Source organism: Rhineura floridana, chromosome 1 (assembly GCF_030035675.1).
Source record: "Rhineura floridana isolate rRhiFlo1 chromosome 1, rRhiFlo1.hap2, whole genome shotgun sequence".
Lineage (NCBI taxonomy): Eukaryota > Metazoa > Chordata > Lepidosauria > Squamata > Rhineuridae > Rhineura > Rhineura floridana.
The window spans coordinates 131,310,220-131,337,467 of NC_084480.1; the positions used below are offsets into that span (position 1 = coordinate 131,310,220).

Sequence of the window (27,248 nt, forward strand, 5' to 3'; positions counted from 1 at the left end):
TTCCCTTTTCCACAGAGCCCCGCCCTGTAACCTGACGCCTCACGATACAACCTTCAGCGTTTGGCCCCCCCGTCTCAGTCCGGAAGGGAAGGAAAGTGGGAGGGGTACAGAGAATCCACGGGGAGGAGTAAGCTTCATCTGGTCACGTGCCCAGAAAAAGCGAATCCACCCCCTCCCAGAGAACGTCGGGTGGTTGCTATAGACGCGCGGAGCGAGCGGAGGAAATCATGCAGGCGAGAGCGGCTTCCGGTGGGCTTAGAGCCGAAAGAGACAAGAGTTGACCATGGAGATCAGATCGCGGAGTCTGAAGCAGGGCGGGGCTTCAGTGCGGGTCCCCTTCCCGCCTGGGAAGTGAAAGGGGCGGGGCCCTTATGCGCAGAAGGGGCGGGGCGAAAGGAGTGGTCGCGGGAAACTCGGCTGATCCAGTCCGATTGTTGCGCCCTTTGCCCCAGTTGAGTATTCCGAGCCAGTCGCTGGAATCTGAGCGGCCCTGCGAGACACCAAGGCGCCGTCCCACCCGGGCCTGGGCCCTGCTCCCTGCCCAGAGGTCCCCCTTCACCTCCTTCGGGCCTGGCCATGCTGCCCAACACAGGGTAAGGGACGCCCTGGGCTAATCGATCACATCGGGACTTTTTCCTCTTCACTGTGCGCTCTTGGGAGTGGGATACCTCTTCCGACTTCCAGGTGCAGTTGACTTTTTACTAACAGCTGGGCTGTGAGGTTGTCCACTGAGACCACGGCAAACCGAGCGTGCCCTACTCCTGTGCTGATCAGCAGAAATCCTTACACGAAGCTGTTTACGGGTTGGAGAAGACTCACTAACACCTGCTAATTGCTGCAGGTCAAACCACTGTGAAAGGCACTTCTACGGGGGCCAGTAGTTCTAAACTTGACCGCTACGAAGCCAACATCAGCCGCTCCTGGCATTGCTTCCTCTCCCCTCCTCTCTTGGCGAGAAATGGATGATGCGCTACGTGTTTTCCCTCAGTGAAATGTGTGTGGGCCCCCAGCAGCACGTCAGCCCCATTGCTACCACACCACACGCAAGAATGCAAGCGTTTAATGGTTGCACAGGTAGCCAAGTGTTAATAGATGACATCGTATTACTCAGTATGGTGAAATCTGTGGAGTGCTGTGAAGGGATTTCTCCATACTGTGTGATGGGCACAAGTTGGCAGATAATGATTAGATAAACATAAAGTGGTGCATGCTGGGGTGCAAAAAAACCCTTTGTTTACATACATTGATGCAGTTGGAACTTGACTCAGAAAAGAGATCTTGAACTTTTGGTGGGCACCTTCACCAAGCAGCCAACTTGCTGTGCTACAGCAGGGTGAAAGAGGTTGCGTTATTGCAACGGGTGATTAGGCAAGAGATTGTAGGTAAAACAAGTGTTGTAATGCCTTTATTTAAATCTTTATTTAGAACTTTGTGTATAATTTGAGTTGAATCATCTCATCCAGGTAACTGTAGAGTTGGAAAAGGCAGAGAAAAGGGCAACCAAAATGACCAAGGGGTTGGAGCACCTTTCTAATGAAGAAAGGCTAAAGTACTTGAGGGTTTTTAAATTTAGAAAAAAGTTTATGGGGTGGACCATGGACGTAATAGATGCAAGCGAGGTTTATAAAATTATGAATGGTACAGAGAAAGTAGAATCTCAGTAGCTGTAGAAATTCTGCCCCTTTTTCATTACATTAGAACTTGGGATCAAATACATTGATGGGCAGCATGACGGTGGGTTTGGGATAATACAATGCATCATGATAGCATTCACTGCTTCACAGTGTGGTGATGGCCACTGTAGGCAGCTTTAATACAAATATTAGATGAACTCAGGGAAGACAAATTTATCAACAGTTAGTAGCAATGATGCCTAAATAAAACCTCCTTGTTCAGAGACAGTGTAGCTCTGAATACTGGCTTTTGGAAGCAGTCAATAAGTCAGGGCTGCTATCTTCATGCCCTGTTTGTCCTGTTCCCACTTGCAGCTGGCTAGTCACTGGGGGAAATAAAATACTGTATGATTGAGGATGGAGCTTTGTAGTCTGATTAAGAACGGCCCTTGTATTCTTCGGTATAGAAAAGGATTTTTGGTAGAACTGTGTTGTCATGTCCTAGTGGTGAGAGAACCTGGCTTTGATGGTAGTCCCTCTTCACAAAAAGTTTTTAAAGATATAGGAGCCCTTTAGTCACTTGCCTCTGATCACTCCAGGGTGGATAAAAAAAGTATTTGGAGACAGTTGAGGAGCATAGGGTTCTTGCCCACTTAATACTCACACAGAAGATGAAATTCAGGTAGGTCCGACTTTTCTCATCCCTGCCTGACAAGGTGCATCTGTTGCAATTCCCTCTTCTATGCAACTATTAGGAATACAGGGTCACTGTTTTCCTTTGTATTTGGTCACCCTTGGACACATCTGAAAAATGTGATAACTCTCCTTCCTGGCCCAACTCTTGCTCGCTCAATTTTGGCTCCATAGTAGTGGAACTTCTTGTGGTGTTTACATATACACATTGTTAAGAGAGCCAGTGTGGTGTTGTGGTTAGAGTATTGGACTACGACCTGGGAGATCAGAGTTCAAATCCCACACAGCCATGAAGCTCACTGGGTGACCTTGGGCCAGTCACTGCCTCTCAGCCTCAGAGGGAGGCAATGGTAAACCCCCTCTGAATACCGCTTATCATGAAAACCCTATTCATAGGGTCGCCATAAATCAGGATTTACTTAAAGGTAGTCCATTTCATTTTCAAGGTTTGAAGATGCAACCGGCTAGCTGCTGTTGGAAACGCAATGCTGTTGTAGAGGGCCCTTTGGTCTGATTCCTCAGGGCACTTGTAGCCTTTCCCATAGAAAAGGGTTCTTAGCTGGTGTAGCTTATTGTGTGCTAGTGCTGCAAAAAACCTACCTTTGTTACCAAATTCTTCCAAGCTACACAGTAAGTGGATTGGGCTGTGAAAGACCAACCCAAATTGTGTTTGCATTTTGACAAATGTGTAGGGCAGTACAATATCTCAGAGAGGAGGTCAGGACTCCTGCTCCCCTGGTGCATTCACTATAGCTGCTCAATTTTCCTGCTTTTTAAAGTTTGATAGAAATATCTGTCGGCTTTAGGTACATTCTTAAACTGCAAGGTTTTTTGCCTATTAGTGAATAAGAGTTCAGGCAGTTTCTAAGATACAGAACCCTGTGAAAGACTATGGAGCAGTCAGGGAGGTATGTGGCCTTATTGACTGTAACAGCTGTAACAGGCCTAATTTTTCAAAGAGCACCAGTGGGAGTGATCTGCGTTCATAAAGACTGCGAGTGAATTTAAGATAGTAAACACTGATTAAATTGTGTTGTGGCTTTCTTTGGATTTAGCCATGTTGCAGCTTGTAGTAATCATCTGTGTGATTGCAGAATCCAAACTGAGCTGCAAGCAGAATTTCAACAGGGCAAGTGAAACAAATCTGCTAATTGCCTGTTCCCGTTTTTGGACTTCTGGATTGCTACACACTGATAACAGAGATAAAAATGACTTTAGTTGGGATATGTGCAATAAGCATGAGACTAATTTTCTCAGACCATTTCCCAATTTTAAAAAAATGAAAGTATGGTTCTGCTCTGACAAATGAATACATAAGATCTAAAATTACTTACTTGGAAGGTCAATTGCCTCTTACTCATGTCATTTGGTTGTGGAAGGCACTATAAGATTTCTCTTTGCTACATCATGTTTCATTTATTCTCCTGTAATAAAGGAGTTGATTGAAACACAGAACTCACCAATTTTGTGTGTGTGTGCTTTAATGGGAGGGTTTCACTAAAAGGGCATTGGAATTAATTGGAATACAGTTACAACCAATTGGAGAAAATAAATTGCTGTGCATCCAACATAATGGGAACCAAATTACTTCAACATGGTGAAAACTCTGATAACCATATTCACAAAGCTACTATTCTAAAGAAGCTTTAAACTTTTAGTATTGGGTTAAACTTTTAGTATTGGGTTTTACCTATACATCTAAGAGGCTTTGAGTTGAAGAAACAAATGTGTAAGTGAAAACTCGTAGTGTTACATCAGTAGCACATTGGTAGCACCAGAAAAAAATACTGAGTGCACAGAGCTTTCTGGGGTGTGAGCTTTGTTCCACATGTTGGGTTTCTGAGAGAGCAATAATGGTATATTTCATATTTATGCTCCCATCCTAAGTATATGTTCTCTGCAGTAAATCCAGCTGATTTTGATTTCTCACTGTCAAGTAAGCATGCTAAGGACTGCAGGCTTATCTTAATCTTCCAGTCATGATTCAGTTGTTATTTCCAGGTGCTGAAAAAAGAATGTGTTTTCTGACAGATAAATCATAATAGAAAATCCATTTCATTTCACATATGGGTCAGGCTTCTGGGAATGGGTGAGCAATCTACTTGTCGGAAGGTGGTTCTCCCCCCCCCCCCCAGTGCTACCCACTTGGTAAGGACCATGGCAAAACGGTAGAGCTCATGCTTCTGCATGCATGCAGAAGATCCAAGATTCAATCCCCAGCATCTCCAGGAACAGGTGAGAAAGACCCCTGCCTGAAATCCTAGAGAGCCACTGCCTGTCAGTGCTGAGCTGGATGGAGCAATGGTCTGATTGTCATCTGTTCCTGTATGATTGTTAGATGCTGCAGTTGAGATGAGGTCCAGTCACAAGAAGATGTTGGACTTGGTGGCTTTGTCCTGAGAAGAAGATGGAATGAGGGCAAGATTGAAATAGCACTGGAAATGACTTACGTGCTACATTGTCAACATTTGCTTGTTATGTGGCAGTTGATCCAAATCTTGTAAACTCAATCATGCAAATTAAATCAATGTATTCAGAATAGAACCCACTGTGTAAATTACACAATGGCCCCAGTCATGGTATTTGTGGCTTCTAGTTATAGAAATTAAGAGCATTTTTTCAACTGAATTTTAGACCTTTGTTTATTTCAGGTGATTCCAATTCTGTATTTGCTTCTATTCCCCCCCCCAATAATTAAAGATAAATGTGTGTTTTACCCTTGATTTTTAGGAAGTTGGCAGGATGCACTCTCTTTATCACAGGTGCAAGCCGTGGCATTGGAAAAGCGATTGCCTTGAAGGCGGCAAAGGATGGGGCAAACATTGTGATAGCTGCTAAGACGGGAGTGCCGCATCGCACTCTTCCAGGAACAATCTACACTGCTGCAGAAGAAAGTAAGCTTGAGAGAGATGCATGGATTGCAGTCTGAGCTCCACCATCTGCAGTAACCTCCAGAGCCCTTGAGACTTGCATCCTCTAACTCATTATTCTTCCACCTTGGGACTGCAGAAATTGTTGGACTACAACTCCCCTCATTGATCACCATTGGCAAAGCTGGCTGTGGGTGGTGTAGTCCAACAACATCTATGAAGAACGCTGCAATCTAACTGACCTTGCCATGGACATTCCTGGTGTCAGGTCACCTATCATCTATTCTGCACCCACCACCACCATCGTAGCCTTATTCGCATGCACAGAGTGCTCATTTCCATTTTTCTACTTTACAGAGAGTACAAGAAAACAGCAGGGGTTCTGTATGCCCTGATACATTGTTGAAATGTGAAGGAAAACCATTTTATTTTTCCTGGGCTAGAAGAGTGTTTTTAGCAATCTTCATTGCCAGCCTCATGCTGTTCCCCGAACTTGGGATAAATTTTAGACCATATGTGGGGAGCCTTTGTCCCTCCAGATGTTGCTGAACTACAACTCCCATCATCCCTGACCATTGGCTGTGCTTGCTGGGGCTGAAGGGAGTTGCAGTTGAGCAACATCTGGAGAGCCAAAGGTTCCCCACACCTTGTTTAGACTTGAGGGCAGTTTAAACTTGAGGGCAGGGTTCTTACTCTTCAATATGTCTGGTAAAGGGCCTAGTGGATAACCCGGGATTATCCATTGAAATGTGAGAGATCCAGACAGGCAGAAGGAAGTATTCCTTCACACAACGCATACTGTAAATAAACTATTGAATTTGCTACTACAAGATATGGTGATAGCCATCAACTTAGATGGCTTTAAAATGGGGTTAGATAAACTTGCAGAGGGTAAGGCTATCAACAGCTACTAAGCATAGCCGTGTGGTGCTTCTAGGGTCACAGACACCATGTCTCTAATTCTTGGGGATAGGGATGGTCAGTTTCAGTTCAGCAATTTGCAATTATTATTATTTTAAAACCCTCATGAAAATTCTTCAGCGTTTTAGTGCAAGTATCTCCTAATAAACACATATTTGTAGGCCGTTTTGACCAATGCGATTTATTTTTGAATGTTATTTTTAAATACATTTCCCTCTAATATATGCATTTTTGTAAATATTGGTTGGTTGGTGAACTGCACTGCAAAATTCAGGTAAGTGTGAAGTTTGAAGGGTGGCTGTGGTTTGGTTCTCATTGTTTCGGAAAGTGGGAATTTGATAGATATGGCTTGAAATGTGAACTGAAGCGAATTTCTCTACCATCCTGATTTAGGAAGCACAAGTGGAAGAGCGCCGGCGCTCATATTCTACTTTTAGGCTTCTGCAGGCATTTGGTTGGCCATTGTAGGAAATGGGATGCTGGACTAGAATAACCCTTGTTCTGATCTGGCAGTGCTCTTTTTAAGTTACACACTTAAAAAAATAAATGTTTATTATTTTTAGCTTCCTATTTCACTTAAAAAATGTATTTATTTGTAACATTAATTTATTTAAACATTCTATACCACCTGTTACAATCTGTCTCAAGGCAGTGTGAGTACTGAAACAATAATACAATAAAATCACAAAATATTGCTGTGTTTAAAATGCACCTATCAGTCCAGGGAGCACCATTAATTAAGTTCCTTGACCCTAAACTTCAGAGAGAGCTTGCGTGCACAGATACATTTTTAACGTGTCAAAATGTCATCGGGATTGGTGCTTTAGATGGGAGGCAATTCCATAGGAAGAGGGCTGTTCCAGCGAAGGCCCTCCCCCAGGATGCCACTAGCAGAATGCCACCCAGTCGACAGTATGTAATCCCAGCATTGTGGTTTAAAATGATAAAAATAATCTGCAGTAAGCCTTGGGCCTGCTCACTCTCCCCTCTGCCAGCGCAGCCATGAAGAGGAGTTCAGAAGTTTTTGCTTCCAGTTTAGATTAACTGCAGTTGTAATCCATTTGAACCAAAACAAATTGTAATTAAACTTCTGTGGTTTGTTGAAACAAGCCAACTTCAGACCATAGATTATAATGCTGTCTTGTTTCAGCTAACCATAGTTAAGATTAACTGCAGTTCAGGGTTCAAGTGCAACACTCAACTGTGGTTAATCTAAAAGAGCAGTGGAAGTTTCTGAACTCCTTTTAGCTGTGCTGGGGAAACAGTGGGGAATGTATGAATCCAGTGTCCACTGTAGCCTAGCATTGTGTCCGAATGCAGCCAAAGTCACATCTCTGCACTGTGGAATTTACAGCATAAAAGCAGTCTTGGATGTATCCTTCAAATTTTAGAGTTCAGGATTGCTTTGTTTTCTAATAATACCATTGGCTCATGTATAATGTTATTTTTCATACTTGTGGTTTGATCTAACTATGTATGTTGATTCCATTCTTTTCAGTTGAAAAAGCTGGAGGAAAGGCTTTACCATGTATTGTTAATGTCAGAGAAGAAGATCAAATTATTGATGCAGTGGACCAGGCTGTTCAGAAATTTGGAGGTAAATTAAATTCTAAAGATTATGTTGAATATACTGATCACTAATTGCACTGTTTAAAGTCTATTTTTAAATTGAAAAGCAAAACACGAGTTAAAAATCAAATTATTAGTATATTTTAAATGATGAATTTTATGATATTTAAATGGCTTTTTCTTAAAATCAGGGATAGATGTTCTTGTGAACAATGCAAGTGCTATCTCTTTAACTGGCACGCTGGAAACACCTACGAAAAAAGTGGATCTTATGATGAGTGCCAACACAAGGGGAACCTACCTCACGTAAGTGTTTATAGGTAATAAATATCTTTTGAAAAAGTAGCTGTGCATATGCATTTACTCTTCATCCATTGGATTTCAATTAGAGATGTCATGGGCAAAAGATGATCCTGGAGTCTCTAGAGTCTGTTCACATTTCAGACAGAAAGAATCTGAATTTAATAATGGATCTGACCAAACTCTTTGTGGATAGTTAATAATTGGAATGTGATGACTAAAACAACATTATTTTGTGGTCATGGAGGTATTAGAAGTAAAAAAGCCTTACTTATGCATACTGACCTAGTTTTTTAAGCCCTTTGAGAAACTCCTCACAATTCCCGATCACCAGCACAATGAGGGCTAGATATCTGCTCGTTTGAAAGTCACACTTTCATAAAGGTACTGTGGAAGCTATCAGTTCCTAATACAGGGTCATATTCCATGATTGGGTAATCATGGCCTTAGAGATTCCTAAATCCTCTGCTTTGAGAACTTAATTCATACCAAGGATAGTTTAATCTTTGTCTTGCTTCATTGTTGATCTTCCTTCTGCCTTACTGTTTCCTTGGGTTTATGCAGAAAATACATTTCCAGCCTGCTCCTGTCCTCTTGCTTCAGCTAGAGCAGCACATGCTGCAAGATGGCATATTGCGTAAGTTGAGCGGTGCAGCCCCACCTGCTGTTCCTTTAATAACTGTCTGACCATCCGCTAACGCAGATCTTCATACACGATTTGGCAGTGTAAAGTATTTTTCTTGTTCTCATTTTCTTTCATTTTGCATGGCTCAAAATGTTTACGTATCAGCAAGTGAGAGAGGAGGAAAAGGGTATTGGAGTCAAAGAGGGCTAGTATATCATATATAAGAATGGCAACCTCACCACCACCACCCAGTTGTCAATGTCTTTTAGGAAGAAACTTAAAGAGTCTTTGGGCCCCTTCTCTGTTTCTCTTTTAATTTAAGTGTTATTTCTCCATGTTCTGAATGATCTGTCACACTCCAGAGTGAGCAAGAAATGGAACCCTGATGGCAGCTATGCAAATAAGATCAGACTAGATTCTCAGTGGCTGAGGTTACCAGGAGCAGTGACTATTCTCCACTCCACAGTGTCCCCAAGTGTACTCTCTTGTGTTGTCTCCCATTAAAAACAAAGGTTGTCTTTTCCCCCTGGGAAAAATACTAAAGTGCTCACTTGAAGAAATAATTGCTGTGAGCAAAACCTGCCCTCTGACCCTGATGCGAAGCAGCCAGGCCGCTATGCGAGGGATCCAACAGAGGGGAGCAATGCACAGGATTTTTTGCAGTAGTGAAAGATCTTCCTCCATAGACACCCATTGGTCATAATGGTGAACAATATGCTAGTTGTATAATAAACAGCTGATTCTGATGCAACTTGTTCTTTAATACTGTTAAATAACAGCGTTAAGAACACAGTAGATACATACATGAAAGTAACAGGAAAAATGCATTCACAGAAGCTTAACTGCATCATTGCAATAAAAATATAAAAATTCCAACATCAGCATCCAAATACTGTCTCAAAGAGCCAGGTTTTCACTTTTGCTGGGAGGCAAGCAGGGATTAGGCTGGGCAGGCCTCCCAACCATAGTGTTAGAGTTGAAAAGGCTTTGTCTCTTGTACTACCCACCTCAACTCTGAAGGCAAGAAAACGTTGAGCAGGGCTGGAAATCTTCAGAAAATAAATAAGAATGTAGGATGAGATAGTTCTTTAGATACCTGTCTCCAAACTCTTAGGCTTTAAACACCAGCACCTTGAATTGGACCTGGAAACACTGCAGTTGAGCCAAAAATTGAGTTTAATTTTCCTTGCTATGAGCCCAGTTAAGATTCTGCTTCTGCATTTTGGACCAATTGCATCTAGACCACTCTTCAAGGGCACAGAGTACTCTTGAATTGGGTACATTTACAGGTAAGGGCCTAGCTGGCATATCAGTCTCAGCTGGCAAAAGTCACTCCTAGTCAAGACTGCCACTTGACCCTTCAGAAGCAGTGCCTGATCCATCAGTACCTGCAGACCTTAAAAAAGAAGGCCATCCCATCCAGAATTTAAAAATAATAATAATGAAAAACATATTATTCCATCAAGTTTTGGTACCTCCTCTTAGTTTATGATCTCTAAGGATGTCAGTTTCTAAATATATTTCATCATTATTGCATTTTAAACTGCTTTTGCAGTCCACTGGCTTAATATTTATAAACATTGGAAAATACTTGCCAGAGGATTGTCAGTAAATGCATTTCTGTAGCTACATTCCAGAGGAACTACATTTTTTTTATCTCTGAGGATGCAAAATAAAAGCATTTTCACCCTAATCAAATCTAAATGATTGAGAAGTCTCTGGTGGGAAAAAATTGGCAAAGTAGACATAGCTGGTTTCATAAGGCTATATCTAGTGGTTTTAACTCGCCTTCCAAACTGATATGCTAAATGGAGAACTAGTTCCATGCATTTTAATATTTCCTTTTGTGGGAATGTGCTTAGAAAACAAAACACAACAAAATATTTTATCTACCATGATTCTAAGAGAGCCTTCTCAATCTTGAAACATTCCATTGAAGCAGCCATCGGCAAACTCTTTCATCTTATTACTCTTGCCCTACAGCTGTGTCTAAAACATTAAATTAAGCTCACTCCTGTCTTAAATTCATTGGTTTAACAGAAAGCCTAGATGCTCAGGGAATATCTTTTACTAACCCTGCCCAGCTTTTTAATTATATTGCATTAAATTTTGCCTTTACAGTTGTAAACATGTTTCTTTAAAGCAAAACTTCCTGCAAAATGCTCTAGGAAAGGAAATGCTTTTGACAGTGTAGTATGTATTTAAATGTCTTGAGGATATGCTTAATGCTGCATTGAGTCCACTGATTTCTTGGCATGAGAGCATTTTTCTCAGTATATTCTTCAGTGGTGTTGGCTCTAATATCTACAAGCAATGTTGATAGTGCCAGTTCTCATTTAATAGGGAATATCTGGTGCTTTTTGCTCTTAATTCTGCAATATATTAAATGGGGAAATAGCTTTTAAGTTGCTGCAGAGAGAGAACTATGGAGAGAGAGAAGCCTTGAAGAATAATTTGATATTGTTGTGACTGTGGCTGTGTTTGCATGTAACAATAAGCCAGGCCTTCTGGCTTTTCACCGTTTATCAGGAAAAAAGCAGAGTGTCTGATGCTCGCTGCAATCCAGGTGCAAGAAGGATAAGCAAATCAAGAAGCCGTGGCTTTGTATTCAATCTGAACCAGGGATTGTGGTTTGTTGCTCCCTAACAAGCCACAATTAGCAAGCCTACAACAAACCATGGCTTCAAGTTGGCTAATGCTCATGCTCTCATTGTTAGGGAGCAACAAACCACAATCCCTGGTTTGGATGTAACATGAAGCCAAGGCTTCCTGGTTTGTTTATCCTGCTCTCACCAGGGGTGGAGTGTAGCTTGAACAATCTGACAGCATGACACCAGTACGCTGCTTGGACCTGATGAACCACAATTAGCTGGAAAGTCTGGCTTATTGCATGCAAATACGTCCTGTCAGGTCAAAGGTTTTGAGGCATCCTGCGCCAATACAGATCCGGTATGCACTTAATGTTAAACTATGGCTTAGTGCAAACGAGCAAATGTGCCGGTTACCAGAGCGGAGATTGCAGCCATTGTACGCCTCCCTATCCTGCTGCTACAGACTACTCAGTGGTTTGGCTTAGCGTACTATGTCTGAGCCTGGGCTTGTAGTTTGTCTCATGGCAAGAAAACCACAAGCGGTAACAAAGGTTTGTTCTTAGTTTACCGTTTGTGGTTTGTGTGAGGAAGACGGACCACAAACCCAGGTTCTCCTGTGGTGCTGAGCCAAACCATGGCGTAGCCCTGGGTAGCATGGCAGCAGGAGGACCAGGAGAGGAGGACTGTGATCTTTGCTCAGGGAACCTGCTCATTTGCACTAAGTCACTGTTTGGCTTAGCATTATGTGCGAACTGGACCATAACTTTGGTCCATTTTACCCTTTAACCATGCATTTTATGTTCAGTTGGTTCAATTAGTAAGAGATTTCTCATATATCTGTCTTCAGAAATACCTTGCTCTGGAATTTAAGCTGGGTGTTTATTATCCTAAAAAATTGGTCTTTAACATGCACCTCACGCTTGTTGAGAGGTAGGCCACCTCAAATGAGGTGTGCACAGTTGCTGCACTTGTGTAAGGGGCTGCTTTCAAAAATGTGTAATTATTTGAATGTAAATTTCATCCTAAAATGATAAATATAAAAGGGGAAAGATTTATATGCAGGTGTTTAAACTACTTTTGCTCAGGACACATCTCTGAAAGCTGCTTCAGAGTTTGCAGGAAATAAACCTTTCTGGAACACATGACTTGGAATTATTGAGCTCTTGTTCTATGGGGATCACTCCTCTCTGTGGCCTGGATCTATTCTGCCATACAGGCTGCTGTCAGCCTGGTAGAGCTGCCCCAGAAACTATCATGTTACCAAAATATGCACAAGCACACTGTGCATAACTTAGGAACATTATCATAGGTAGCAGAGTGCCATTTTAAGGTACTCAGGAAGGCGCAACAAAGACAAGACCAGAGTTTTTCCAGAAAAGCAGTTTTGAAAGGAGTGAAAGTAAAACAAAAAGGCAATTTATTAGTGAACTCCAGAGAAGGAAGGGGTCAAGGGAAAGTGAGAGGACAGCAATAATTTAGTGTTTGCGGGGCCAGGGGAGAGATGGGGGAAATGGAAACTGGGAGCTGGCAGGAGAGGAAAAGAGAGCTGGGCAACAATGAACTGCACTTTTTCCATGTGTACTGTCTGAAACTTGGGGGAGTAGCAGGGGTCCTTATCGTCAGGAGAAATTTAAAAAGAAAGCAAGGCCTTACTGGGCAAGGATCACTAGGAGAGGAGGTGCAGAGATGGGCACCACACTAGGAGTGTCTGCCAGTAGGACTATTATTGAAATCCCACTGATTTTTTTCAGGGATTTTAGATAGTTTGTGTTTTAAAGCAAAGACTCACGGAAAAGTGGAGTGGTAGTAGGAGGACAATTTACAGGTGAACAAAAGAAAGACAGTTGTCTTGTATTAAGAAGGAAAAGGGTGTGTGAATGTGCTTCTCTCTGTGTGCTACTGTTTGAGAGAACACTCAAGAATTCAGGGTTCTCAGTAGCCACTTGTCTTAGGCAGAGCTTGGAAGTAATTCATTACAAGTAACGAATTACTTGTAATTCATTACTTTTTAAAGGAACAAGTGGGCAATTCCTTTACATTTTGATTGTAATAGAATTAGGAGTAATTTTACTACTTTTGTGGAGTAATTGTAATCTTTCCAGCATTACTTTTGGCCATTAATGGGGGGGGAAGCAGGAGAAGTCTTCTGCTCCTCTGATTTGTGGATGAAAATCATGTGCCTCAAACTGGGCTTCTGTGCAGCGTTATCTTCCCTCATGCTCTGTGGGTGGGTATGAGGCAACAAGGGAGGAGGTGGAGAGTGAGACGGGGTGGAGTGGAGAAAACAATTGTTTTTAAAAAATGGACGGTGGTGGTGAAGAATGGAGTGGAGGGAAAAAAGAGCCGGAGGGCAAGAACATGGATAAAGGAAGAGAAGGAGGCAGCAGAATGGAGATAAAGGACTGTGGAGATGAAAGATGACTGTGTGTGTGTGTGTGTGTGTGAATACTTTGTTTACACTTGGCACACAAAGTGGTCTCTACCACCCTCTCTGGCTACTGTGCTGCATTTGCAGTATTTTAACTTTTTTGCATCTGAGGGGAAAATGTTTGCTTGGGTGAGTGTCCCTTAGTTGGTGGCAGGGCAGGGTCTGGGAGGTGGTTAAGCGAGAGAGATTATGCTGGCTGGCTGAGTGGGGGGGGTTGCACTTGGTTTGACGTGCAAAGATTTGAGTAGTGGCCTCTGCCTCCCTCCCCGCCTCCCTTACCAGCGGAGAGACCACCATTGCTATCTTATGGATAAAAAGAATTATTCTACTACCTCTGTATGTTTGTGCTTATTCTTACTGTTGTTTTAGGCTACTTAGATGTGCAGCAGCCAAGGCCAGCACCTTGTAGGTGTTTTTTTTTAAAGTAGCTGAAATGTGCTCCCCCACTTCTCTTTTTATCCAATTCACAAGGGTGGAGGGAGAATGAGGGGTTAATACCATAGAGATGTCAAGCTGAGCTCAGAGAGTCTCATCAACTTGGCCACTTTCTAGTTTAGTGCTGGTGTTGAGATTGTCTGGACTAGTTGCCTCCTAATCTCTGTCTTATTAGCCCCTTAAATGCCCTACAACAGAAGGAAAGAGCAGTGGCAGCAGCTCTGAGCCAGGCCGGATCATGAAGGGTCAAAGGAGGAAGAGGCAGCTTCTTGGCATGGCATGCTCTGCTGCAGGGCAAGCAGCAGGAACTCGGTGGTGGCAGCAGGGGCTCCAGAGCAGGAATGCCTCCAATGCATTTACTGGCAAAGCGCTCTCTCTCTCTCTCTCTCTCTCTCTCGCTCTCGCTCTCTCTCTCCCTCTCCCCCCCCTTTCACCCGAGTCTTTCTGTTCAGGTTTTGTTTTACTTTAAAAGGGTGAGGCCAAGAGGGAGGAGGAATGTAGTTGGAGGTGGAAAGCAAGAGGGCAAGGCCCCCCCTGATAGCCTTTGCCCATGGGCCCCAGAAATCTGGAGCTGGCCCTACTTGATAGTGGACAAAAACAAGAAGCTCTTGGTGAAGGAGTGACCCAGGAAGTTCTGGCATATAACGTCAATGAATAATTTTACAGCACTTAAGCAATAGAGGGTAGAGAGAATTAAAAGAGTTACTGTATTACTAGATAGCAAGCAATCACTCAGTGCCTACTAGAATAACATTAAGCCAAATGACATGGCTTGTCACAGGTATTATGATTTTTATTGATATTTATTAGTCGCTTTCCTTGCAAAGCAACCCAAAGCAACTTACAACAATAAGATTAAAACCGATTATAACAAACCCATTAAAATAACAAAACACAATACAACCTAAAAACAGATCAGTACAAAAAAAGACAGGTCTTGCAGGGTATTATAGATACTACAAATAATCCTAGATGTGGAGATCAAATTAGACGTTGAAGGATGTTCTTTCATGTTTAAGAGTAGGTAGTCATTCTTATAGTATGTAGCAGTTCAACACCTTATTTTTTAAAAAAAATATATGGATAGTGTTAGGTTTTATCACCTTAATTGGATTAAGTTTTTCTATTGTTGTTCAGCTATGATTTTTGCCTACAAATACCTAGTTTTGAAAGGGTCTTTCATTGCAAAACAGTAGGCATGTACTTGTTTCCTATTAAAAAAGATAAATACATTAATAAATCTTTGCAGATCTGGGTCAAAGCCTGTGTAGCCCTTGTTTCCTGTCCCCCTCAAATTGTCTCACACTACAAGTATTAATTTGATTTTTGCCAGATCCTTTATCTTGGTACATTGCTCAATTTCTTTTTAATTAAATTTTAAAAACTTATTTTGACAGGAATGATCCAGCCAAATTTAAGCACCTTTGAGGTCCCATTGGTTTCAGTAGCAGAACATGCCCAACTCTCTTCTTGATAGCCTTCAAAGTGTTCTTGACTGGATTTTGCTCTTGTGATTCTTTTAAGTTAATATGCAAAAAAAATGTGTTTTCCTTTTTGGATAAGGGGGGTTGTTCTTGGATTTAATTTGAGTATGCAAATTAAGAAAAGTATGACTTGTATAAGTTATTCTTTCAGGACTATTTATGAGACTATTTTCCATTTATTGGGCCATAGCAGATACCCTGTATGGTGCCTATTTTTGACAAAGCTTATTGGCACTATGGACAGCATGGCCCTCAAGTGACACCCACACAGCTCTGAAAGCTGCCTAGATTACAAAAGTACAGGAAACATGCTCTGAGATGCACATGTTGGAATCAAATAGATTTTTCATTTTAGATAGAGATGTGGTGAGTAATCTGGCAGCACCCTATACTACAATATTGTGGAATTAAATGGGTATTGACCTGAACATGGCATACAGGGAAGACCATTGAGAGCCTCATGTAAACCACTTGGAGCTTTCCATAGAGAAGTGGAATAGTAATGTAATAAAAGTACACCAACTGAAAGCCCCAGAATGTGTTTGAAAGGGCCGGCTGGGGTGGGATAGGGGCTGTGACACACACAGACACACACACAGACACACACACAGACACACACACACAACCTTACTAGTGCTGATGACTAGTAAGTACCAGCAAATCTAACTCTCTCCTTGTGTTTGTTTACATCTTCAGATCTAAAATATGCCTCCCTTATTTGAGAAAGAGTAAGATTGGCCATATCCTTAATATCAGCCCACCAATAAATTTAAATCCTATCTGGTTCAAAAATCACTGTGGTAAGTATACTTTTAGTGCTCACTTGTATTAAAGCCCTCCCAAACAAAAGGAAGTGTAAAATTTGTTTCTCTCCCCCACCAGCTTATTTTCCTCTACTTGCTTCCTCCCATCCTAAACGTTGGTGCATATCTTTCTGAAATTGTTGCAACTGGTAATCACATCAGCAGCTTTCCCACTTAATCCTATATGCAGAGTGACTTTGCCCCCTTGCCTTCCTCTTGGCTCTTGGAGAGTTCTGATGTAGTCAAACCTTGTTTGCCTTTTCTCCCACTGAGCTTATATTTATGTTGCTGGGGAAACATGGCTACCCAAGTCCTTTTCAGAGGCACTGATATGATACAAGCAGTGTCACTGTAAGCTCCCCTGGCAGTGCTTCTTATCACAGAATGCCATTCCCCAGAAAATGTTCCTAGGACATGAATTACTGTCCATGGCAAGCTTCATTTCTGTCAGGTACTCATGTACAAAAGGAATGGCCAGCTGGTGGCCCATGGTTTTGGAAGTGGCATGTATCTGCATATCAGTTGCTGTGGAACACTATCATTGCACTCATGTCATACTTGCAGGCTTCTCAGAGGCATCTGGTTGGCCACTGTGAGCCCAGGATGCTAGACCAGATGGCCTTTCAGTCTGATCCAGCAGGGCAGCTTTTAGTGTTCCCAAAGCAGCTAGTTGCTAATGCATATTTGTATTTTTTTTGTTAATATTTATTTTCCGAGGCTCCTAAAGCAAGTTTCAACAATTAAAATCTATCACTAGGTTATAATGTAAGTCCACATGTCTTACACATATCCCACCCCCTCCTCCAGAATAAGGAAGTTGGCCATCTCTTATGGATGGGATACTATCTACAGAGTGTTCGTTGCTGATTACAGTCATATATAAAGTCATCAGGGTGATTTTGCCTCCTAATCAAAAGGTCAGAAGACTACAGCAGGCTTTTTCATGTATGAAATGATTTGACTGATCTGCCATAGCTCTGCTATTTAATTCTCATATGTACAAGGAAGAAAATCAAAACCAGCTCAATTAATAAATTCAGACAAAGATTCCAATTGTCACATGCAGAGGGAATATTGGTATGGCTGTCATTTTAATTTGCAATAACAAATGGCAAACAATATATTGGGCTGGACTGCCTGCTGTTGTGTACAGTATCCCTGCACTGGTAGTTCTAGGAGGCCATGGAAATAACATGGTAAGCACAATCCCCTTGTCTATCAGAAAGATTGTGCTGACATGAGGAGCCACAATAGCCTGAAAGAGGGTATGAGCCTAAGAACTGTAGAAACATATGCCTGCTCAAATCCTGTTGCTGTACCAAGGCCATGGTGCTTAGTAGTTATTTGTCTGACTTCTATCACAGCAGAAAGAGCACCTGAGGGTTCCCCATCCATGATTTATCTTGCACTACGCTGGGCTGAACCACGTTGCCCTGTGAGGCCATTTGAAACACCCACTGCATTGGGAGCCGACAGTGAGGAAGAGCTGCTTCTCTCTGTCCTCTGCCTTCCTCTCCAAATATGTCTGAGCTAAGCAATAGCCATTTTTCTTCCCACTCCTGCCATTTTTCTTCCTTGACAGATGGATTCATGGAGAAATGAACTGAATAGAAGCCCCGTGCATTTGAGTAGAGTGCCTGGCTCCTGTGTTCTTTCAGATGCACAGTGGAGGGGGGGGATTTGCTCCTTCCTTGTAAGAGAGTTGTTGCTACTAACATATGAAATGAGGCAGAGAAGTGTGGAAAATGGGGGAGGGGCAGGGAGTGAAATCCTGCATAAGAGACACAGGCAGGAATGAGAGATTCCCATTGGGTTAGGGGAGACCGAGGAAACTGCCATTATACCAGGCCTGACTTATTTGCCCATCTCACCTCGTATTATCAACTCTGACTGGTAGCAGCTTTCCAAGATCTCAGGTAGAGAATCTTTCCCATCACCTGCTAGAGTTCAAATCTGGGACCTTCTGCGTGCAAAGTGTGTGCTCTTCCACTAAGCTATGGTCCTTTCTTCCTCTGTATGCATCGGACCCAAATGTTAGTGCAGGCTTCTAATGCCAATTATAAAGTCAGTGCTTCAGTGTAACACTTTGACGCAAGGTGTTCGATTGTCCCTTTCACAGGCTTGAGGTCTGTTGCACATAATGGAATGTCACACTGTGAGATTATTGCACTATTTATGACATTCAAATCATAAAACTGTTTTTAAAAACAACAGTAATTCACATAACATAATGAGAACCCTACTGGGTCAGACCAAAGGCCTGAATCTAGATCAGCATTCTGTTTCCCATAGGAGCCAACCCAGTGCCAGTTGGTGTGCTCTCTTCCTTTCCTCCCTTCCCCATCATGGGATTTTTTTCTCTAAAATACAAACATTCTGTACTGTGCATAGGGGAAATATTTGCAATTATTTTGGCTGTCTAAATCTAGCTTTCCATTTTATTCTAGCTTATACCATTTCTAAATATGGAATGTCCATGTGCGTGCTGGGAATGGCAGAAGAATTTAGAGGAGAAGTTGCAGTTAACGCACTATGGCCTCAAACAGGTTTATGTTCCCTCTAAAGATTACAATTTATAATGCGTTCTCTCTCTCTCTCTCTCTCTCTCTCTCTCTCTCTATGTGTGTGTGTGTGTGTGTGTAAATTGGCTGAGTTCTTGTTTCACTTTAGAATTTGATGTCTTGTATTTGCATAAAATGTATACAAAGTTTCCCTTTAGTATTCAAGTCTTATGAAGTTTATGAATTTTTTAATCTCTGGAGGTGTGTTTCTCAAACATTGGGTGTGGATCTACCAGTGGGCCTTGGGCTACTTTCGGGTGGCGTTCAGTGCCACAGTCTGCCACAGTCTACCCCCCAGCCATGCCATAGTTTTTTGTTTGGACCAATACCAGCCCCAGCAACTCCTTGCATGCTCATTAAAGGCAGCTGGGAGACAGAAAAGTTCAGGGGGTGGGGGGAGGAAAGAAGGAAGGTCTCCCTCCTCTGAGGGGAAAGGGCCAGAGGAAGTGTTAAAGAAAATTGGAAAGTGAAATTAAAGGGTTAACATTTACATATATTATTGTAATAAGCAAACTGGGAATCAAAGGAAGTGGATAAGAGAAGAAAGTTGGCGGAGTAAGAAATTAGTATAAAAGGATCAGGGAGGAGGGATGAAAGAAACACAGTTTTGTGGAGGTGGTTACTGAGAATAATCAAGTGAAATGAGAATAGGAGAAGAAAATACAGGAGATGAGTAAAATACTTTGAGAGGCATGTGGAGTGGGGAGAGAGAAAGCCTATTTTACTTAGAGCTTCTGGATCAGCAAATTCTGCCTAAAATACAGAGGCTGAGTCACAATACCTCCAGACAAGTCTGTCCTTAGCTTGAGGAAAGCTGAGCTATGGAGGTCCTTGCCACAAGGAAAACACTGTGGCAATGTTTGGTTTTTTTAGCCATTTCCAAAGATATGTTAGATATTAGTAGAAAGTAATCTATGTAATTGCCAGCTGGTTATGCCAAATTTTGCCTCAATTTCCCACCATTTTGTGACTGGGTCTGCTGTTGCACTGCCATTTTGTGATGGGGGGCTCAGTAATTTTCATCTCTCCCATCAGAAAGTTTGAGAACCCCTGCTGTAGAGTAATTGCTGCCATCTGACTGTGAAAAGCTTACATGCTGAAATAGACCTTTTTCAAACATTTATTTGAGGTGGAACCCAAATCTGTGCATGGTTACTTGGGAACATATTCCTTCAGCTTCAGTGGAAATTACTCTCAACTGTGTCCATAGGATTGGAGCCTTAGGTTACCAATATATGCACAGTATATCCATATGGTGAGGAGTAGATGTACTTTACTGCTACCTAGCATCTAAATCTAATGTTAATACAGAGCAGAAAAGCAAATCAGGGTATGTTGCTGTTGTTTTCTTAAATAGACTCCTATTTTAACTCTTAAGGGGGGGAAATGTACTCATTTGCCATCAGGAAGAGGTAGAGAGGGAGCAAAGCAAGTCAAAGGAAGATTACCTTTCTTTGTAATTTCCCAGTGGTGAAGTTTTTTGTGAATATAATGTCCCTATGTTCAATAGAGAGAGCTTCCATAATGATCATGTAAATTCAAACAGAAGTCTGCTATGGGTGGGGAGGGACTAATTTTTATCCTCTGTATTTTTACAAATTCATTTTTAGACATTCATATTTCACTATATAGTTTCAGTTTGCTCACACCAAGAGAACCCAGAACCCAATCTGTAGCTCAGTTAGTGCATTTACAGAAACAGAGAGTGGTCTGGTTTATACCTAATGGAAAGCCAAACTAGTTTAGCAAGAATATGGAAGCTTTTGGGTACCCACAATGAAAATCATGGTAGCTGCAAGCTTGGATTTGCACATAACAATAAGCCAAACCATGGGTTAGCTCAGCAGCACGAGGACAAAAGGAGGAGCGAAGGGGCCCCAATATTCTCACTAAGACTTCATTTTTTAAAAACTTTAAACCTTCCCAGTTCCATCTTCTTCCACCATCACCACCTCAAATATCTAAAGACTGTTGGTAGACAATGCTATAGATCCCCTATTCTTGGGATAAAGGCTGGCTGTGGGATTGTGTGTTACCTATATTAATTATAGTAAATGCAGAGCAGAGCTTGCTCTTAAACAGAGTTTTGAAACAAGGCTTGACCATAGCTTCAAATCCTGCTTAACAGCAAACCCTCCTTAATATTACCCTTAGTTAAGGTTGGTGCCATCAGACACCTGGCTGGCAAGGGACTGTGTGCTCGTTTGGCTTGTTGCCTTAGGGCCAGCTACTTTGGGGCTTGGAGGCTCTTTTCAGTTTTTACAGAATCCTGATGGTCTCCGCTTTTATTAAAAAAAACTTTTTGCAGTGTAGAGATGTCTGCATTTTTTGCTTTTGCAGTGTAGAGATGTCTGCATTTGTGATAGTAATCATTTTCGCTGTGGCCTTCAGTGCAGACATCAGAACAGATACCAGGTGCTTCTGAAGCAAATAGCATCTGTATTTGAGACTGATGTCTTCACTGGCAAAATTCTACAAAACTTTCTTATGAATTATATTGCTATTTATTTTTAAAATATATAAATGTGTAGCTGCTATGGCAACTGTTGTGTTTTGATACAAAAAGGGGACTTTAAGCCACCTTTGATGCCTCACTTGGCTTCATCCAATACATAAGGATATCTATGGTTCCCTAGGAAATAGAGTACCGTAGCTGCTGCTGCCCCCTATTTTTTTTGGGGGGGGTGCAGGCCCAGGTAACCACTTCTCCCTAGAACCATTAACTGTGATGATGCTGGTTCCATGGATCCAGAATTGTTTATCTAAAATGGTCCCTGAATCTTCCTTAGATTGCAGTTTGGAAATAACTGCTCACAGAACACACAGCAGATTATATCCTCTGGTTGGTCCAAGCAGGCAGCTTGATCTTTGTTAGTTTTTGGTTTTACTAGTTTAATTCTTTGGGCCCTTTTCACACATGGCATAGGCCTCGTTCATTTGTAACACTAAGCCATAGTTTGTTTAGCCTAACTATAGTTTGTTTGAATTTAAGAACCCAGCCCATCCAGGCTCACCATAGTTTGTTTTCTGCCAACAAGTCACTATGTGAAGCCATGGTTTCTTGCTGGCTTACAAATGATGGCCTTTTAAAACTATGGTTTGGCGTTATGTCTGAACCCAACAGCCTTGCTTAACCATGGTTTGGCCACCCCAACCCTGATGTTTGCCAGGCTACAAAGAATTGAGACAAGAACACCTAGAAAACAAACCAAGCTTTGGGGAAAGCAGCCATGGCTTGTTTGCACATCTGTTGAGACTACCTCATGGTTTGTTGCTTGAAAGAAGCCATGGCTTAGTATTATGTGCAGACTCATCCATTGTGACAAACCCAAGTTGACCACAGAATGTACACTCAACAGTGTACTTGCATTATGAACTGAGCTTGCAAACAAGTATTCCTAAAAACTTAATATGTGAGGAGGCCCTAGAGTGCACCTCTTGCACTAGAAAGTAATGACAAGTCTTGTAAGGCCATTGCAGTTAATACAGCAAAGGATATATAATGGAATAAGACTGTAGAAGCATAGACTTGGAAGGGATCTTACAAGCTATGTAGTCCTCCCCCCTCCCCCCCAGAATGCAGGAAAATCAGTGCTAACTTGTCCCTTTTCCCTTGTGTGTGTGTGTGTGTGTGTTTTAGCTATATATACCTCTGCAATGGATATGTTGGGAGGAGCTGGTGTGGAGAAACAGTGCAGGAAAACAGATATTCTAGCAGATGCTGCATACTGCATTTTAACAAAGTCCAAAAGTTTCACCGGAAATTTTGTTATTGATGAAAATCTGTTGAGAGAAGAAGGAATTAAGAATTTTGATGTATATGCAGTTTCCCCAGGTAATCTAGATTTATTTTCTTACAGATTGCATTTGCGTTGAGTAGATTTTGAAGTTCTGCAAATTTATAGCTATAAACTTCATCTTTGTACTTGTAATACCATGAGTATAATAAGTCTTTCTTTCCAGATGGCCAGTTCATAACACAATAAATATCTTTTGGTATCTTACGTATAGTGCAAAGATCATAGGTCTTCCTTCATGGTTGCACTTTAATTGTGTTGTCGGTATGTTTCCCCAGAGAATGCAGTGGAGGTTTTTTAATTCCTTCTCCCAACCCCATCTGAAATGTATTTCTTCCTACTAGGATTGCTGTGTGGAATATAGTGAATGGTAATAAGAGGGAAAGTTTGACTTGAGGCTTGGGCTCAGTATGTGATGACTGGAAGCCACTGTTATCCACCCCTCAAAATGCAATCCCCTTGAGGGACTTTGGGTAGGGAGCCCAGTAAGATTTCTCCCTCTGTAATCTCACTTCAGGTTTCCCATACAATATCAGTAAATATTAGCAGTGTTTCCCTGAATAGCTCTTCTCTCTGTTACTCATCTACTGGCAAACCCAAAGAACTGGGGGTTGAGGGGGGATTGGGATAGCCATGCTGTATGCATTCTAGGGGGTGGCTGTGTTACTATTCACCATTTTAAATAGATAACTAGTTAATACATACTCCAGCACAGAAGGGTACATAGCTCATTCTCTGGAGAGTGGAGAACCTTGCCCAGTGGCTGCCCTTAATAGGGATAGCACAAAACCTCTATAAGGGAAGTGCTTGTTGAAGGCTCTTGTCAGTTAGCCCTTGCTTTAGAGCTGCTTCAGGTTATTATCAGTTTGTTATCCTGATAGTCTGTATTGCTTCTGCAATACCTATTTGTAAATTTAATCCATGAATATTTTTACAGGTGTAAATTGCTGCATGTACCTATGGCAGTTATACACTGGGAAATGGCAGTTAGTGTTTTTTTTACATGTTAACTGTTCTACACCTAGGAATTGCACAGTTCAGAAATGCAGCAACTTGTGGAACTTCTCAAGACAAAAGTTCCACTAAAGTGGGATTAGACATGTGTTACCTTTCCAGGTTATGTTGGACATCAACTTGCATTGGCCTCAGTAGCATGGTTGATGGCTGGGCATTAGAGGAGTTGTAATTCAGTATCATCTGGAGGGCCACAGTTCCCTATTTCTGCAGTAAAGTGACATGAAGATGTAAGGAGCTTCTCCAGATGCCTCTCCCACAAAATGCAACTTCTATTTATACATGTTTTTCTGTTTGGGCCTTTTCCCCAACACCACAAAGCATACCTCTCCAAAGTTATAACATGCCTTTACCAGCATCATGTACAAATATTTCAAATTTGAGTTGGCTTGCTAGCCGGTTTATGTATATAGCTCAAGCTATATATATCATCTACATCAGAAGAAACAGCAAAATGACCTACTTGTAGCAATACATTAAGGGCCTCTCCAGACTGGTGGGTTTTTTTGCAGGTGTATTCTACAACATGTTATTGATGCAATAATAGTGCATTAGTGGTGGATTTATACTGGACTGTCCACACATTCCATTTTATTAGTCGTTCTGCAATGCTTCCCCAGTGTTACCACGTTATTGACATATGGTGGGGGCTCTCAGTATAAACCTCTATTTTGCTACTGATGTACCTTTTTAAAAGCAATTTGCATACTTTACAATTGCTGCAGGAAACACTGGTATTAGGAAATATATGTAAATTTTATTCCTGTGTGCATGCATCTAGAAAACATGGACCTATAATTTTTCACAAACATACTGTCTACAGGTGTTTGAAAATGTGTTCCACATATTATATGTTTGCTGTAGAAAACACCAATGTAACACCACTATTTCCTGCATCAACTAAGACCATGGAGGAGCCCTAAATCTTTTATTTAAATCTATCGAAAGGCATAGTGTTGTGTTGCCATACCACAGGTATACCTTTTTCATTTATTATTTCACTCTGTATTTTTTAGGTCACCCTTTGCTACCAGATTTCTTTTTAGATGTGGATCCTGATACACTAGCAATGAAAATGGAAGCACAAGGTAAGTACATTCTTGCCTCCACCCCACTCAGAACTTGTTGGATCAAGTATACGAGGCCAGAAGAAAGTATCTTGCCCCCACCAGAACAGTTTTCCTGATTGCAGCCCCTTCCATGCAAGCCAATAGTACTCATTGCTGATTTTGGCAATGCTTCCAGGATTGTCAGGACTTCATTAATTACATAAGTTGGGTATTCGGCTTATATGGTGTAACATGCAATTATCAACAACAATTCTGCATAAAAATATAGATAACTTATTTATTTATTTATTTATTTATTTATATTATTTTATTTATATCCCACCCTTCCTCCCAGCAGGAGCCCAGGGTGGCAAACAAAAGCACTAAAAACACTTTAAAACATCATAAAAACAGACCTTAAAATACATTAAAACAAAACATCTTTAACAACATTTTTTAAAAACTTTAAAAAACCCATACTTTTATAACTATTTTCTGTCATTTGAAGTTCACAAATGTTCCCTTTCCACATTTGTTTCCTTTTTTCTTTTTTTCAAGGCACATTATACCCCTACAAAGAGTCTGGGAGGTCATCTTTAACTGCAAAATTAATTCCAAATTTACTTTATTGTCTGGCATTCCCTGTGATTTTGAAAATATGCAGTTAAATATTTCTTTTATTGGATTTTGTCTCATTCAAACATCAGGGGAAAGCTCACTGTTCAATTTTGCTGTAGATTGAGATCTGCAGGCAGAACATGTCCCCTACCACTGAGCTATGATCTTTTGATCAAGTATTTTTCCCCACCTTAGTTTTCATGATTACTGATCTTCTTCTGATTGATAGGAGTTACTGAACACACACTCTATTTTCAGGAGAAAATCTGGCTCCTGACTTAAGGGGTGGAACTGGGAACAGATTTTTCTGGGAGGATTTGAGACATCACTCCTTTTGAAGGGCTAAAATCTGTTTAAGTATTAGACTCCATTGGTCTGTATCTGTCCTACAGGCGTTTCTCCAACCTTCAGAGAAGGAAAAAAACAAGAGGCAGCCAAGCATGACATTTCTGACAAAACTAAACCTGAAGGTCCTGAGAGAGGCAAGCATCATGTGCATTTTGCTTCAGAGAACTCAACGGGGCCTGTAGCAGAAACATTTAAAATTATAAAAAGTGCAATCAGTGACGACGTTGTAAAGTCAACTCAAGGAGTTTATCGGTTTGAATTATCTGGTAAGAGTCTTTATACCTATTTAAGCGTTACTGAAGTTCTGTTCGGCAGGCCTAAGTTCCCTGCCTATTGAAGAGGTCTGTATTCAGTAGGATCAGCACTTGTACTTTACAGAAAGATGAAAACACTCTCTCAGTGGTGGCAGTTATGAGATAACCCACACTCAGTGTAGTCTCAAATATCATCATGAAAAGAGAAACATGACAACACGTGCGCACATGGAGATATTTTATCTGTAAATATTCACATACAAATTTATTAATAAGGCAACCTGTATCCCTATTAATATTCACATGGACACACTGAGAAGAGGTAATTTTATTTGGCATCTACATTAAAAAAAACCACAGGGATGCAGTTGGCTATTTTACCCAAACTGAGCAAAAGCTGCTTGTGATGAATGGAACAAAAGTTCTGCTTGCTACCAGGCCAGCTACTGGTCTTGAAGTCCAGTCCATCTCTTTCTCTGTCTCATCTAGTGGTTTGTGTGAGCTGGGGTGAGGGCTGAGGTTGCAGGAGAGCACAGTGCAGTTGTTAAGGGAATGAAATGTGAGCCAGGAAGCCTTGGGTTCAAATGTCACTTCCCGCCTCAAACATGCCAGTTGCCTGATGCAAATCACCTACATTTTTAGTTTTGTACCTCCAATAGGAAGATGGTAATATTTGCCTGGCTTACACATGTTTGTAAGGATTACTGAGCTAATGAATGTGAAGCATTCTAAGCACTTGAGAAGTGAGCTATAAATGCTACATGTTGTAAGTTGTTGGAATTTAGTTACTTGGGTTTAGTTGGTGTACTTTGACTGTTTTTGGAAGATTCTGTAACCTACTCTGAGCCTGAGAGAAAGAGTAGAAGAGAAATCTGAACTATTGGAATAACAAGTGGAAATCCAAAAATAAAGAGGAAAAAGATTCAGAGACTGTTGCAGCAACCAAGTTAAAGTAGGATCACGTATACACAATAAGCCCAAACTTCGTCTTAAACTGGCTCCCCTTTTTAGTAGTGTACACTCTTCTCTCTTAAAGGTCTCAATGAAACTGTGATTTTAAACTTCAGAGGGTGATATCCAACATTAATCATACTCAGAGTAAGCCCACAGAAACCAATGGACTTTAAAGTTGTTTAATTTTAGTTATTGATTTCAGCAGGTTTGCTCTATGAATGACTTAATTGGTTATCGCTCATTATCTCTTAATTGTTCAGCTTTATAAACAAACGTTTCTCATTTTACATGGTAACATTTAGTTGTGTTATTCTTGTGTTA

General features: G+C 41.3%; 1 protein-coding gene across 2 annotated transcripts in view; it reads left to right on the plus strand.

Moving 5' to 3' along the window:
* The first annotated feature begins 378 nt into the window (after nt 1-378).
* HSDL2 (hydroxysteroid dehydrogenase like 2) overlaps nt 379-27,248 on the plus strand; it is a 28,938-nt gene continuing 2,068 nt past the window's right edge. The window contains exons 1-9 of one of the 2 annotated variants that reach the window (XM_061632394.1): nt 379-593; nt 5,037-5,200; nt 7,596-7,694; nt 7,858-7,972; nt 16,226-16,329; nt 18,780-18,878; nt 22,534-22,728; nt 24,721-24,792; nt 25,764-25,985. In XM_061632394.1, coding sequence (XP_061488378.1) covers nt 577-593; nt 5,037-5,200; nt 7,596-7,694; nt 7,858-7,972; nt 16,226-16,329; nt 18,780-18,878; nt 22,534-22,728; nt 24,721-24,792; nt 25,764-25,985 — 1,087 coding nt within the window. In that variant the 5' untranslated portion in view covers nt 379-576. The other variant, XM_061632404.1, reaches the window with a different exon arrangement.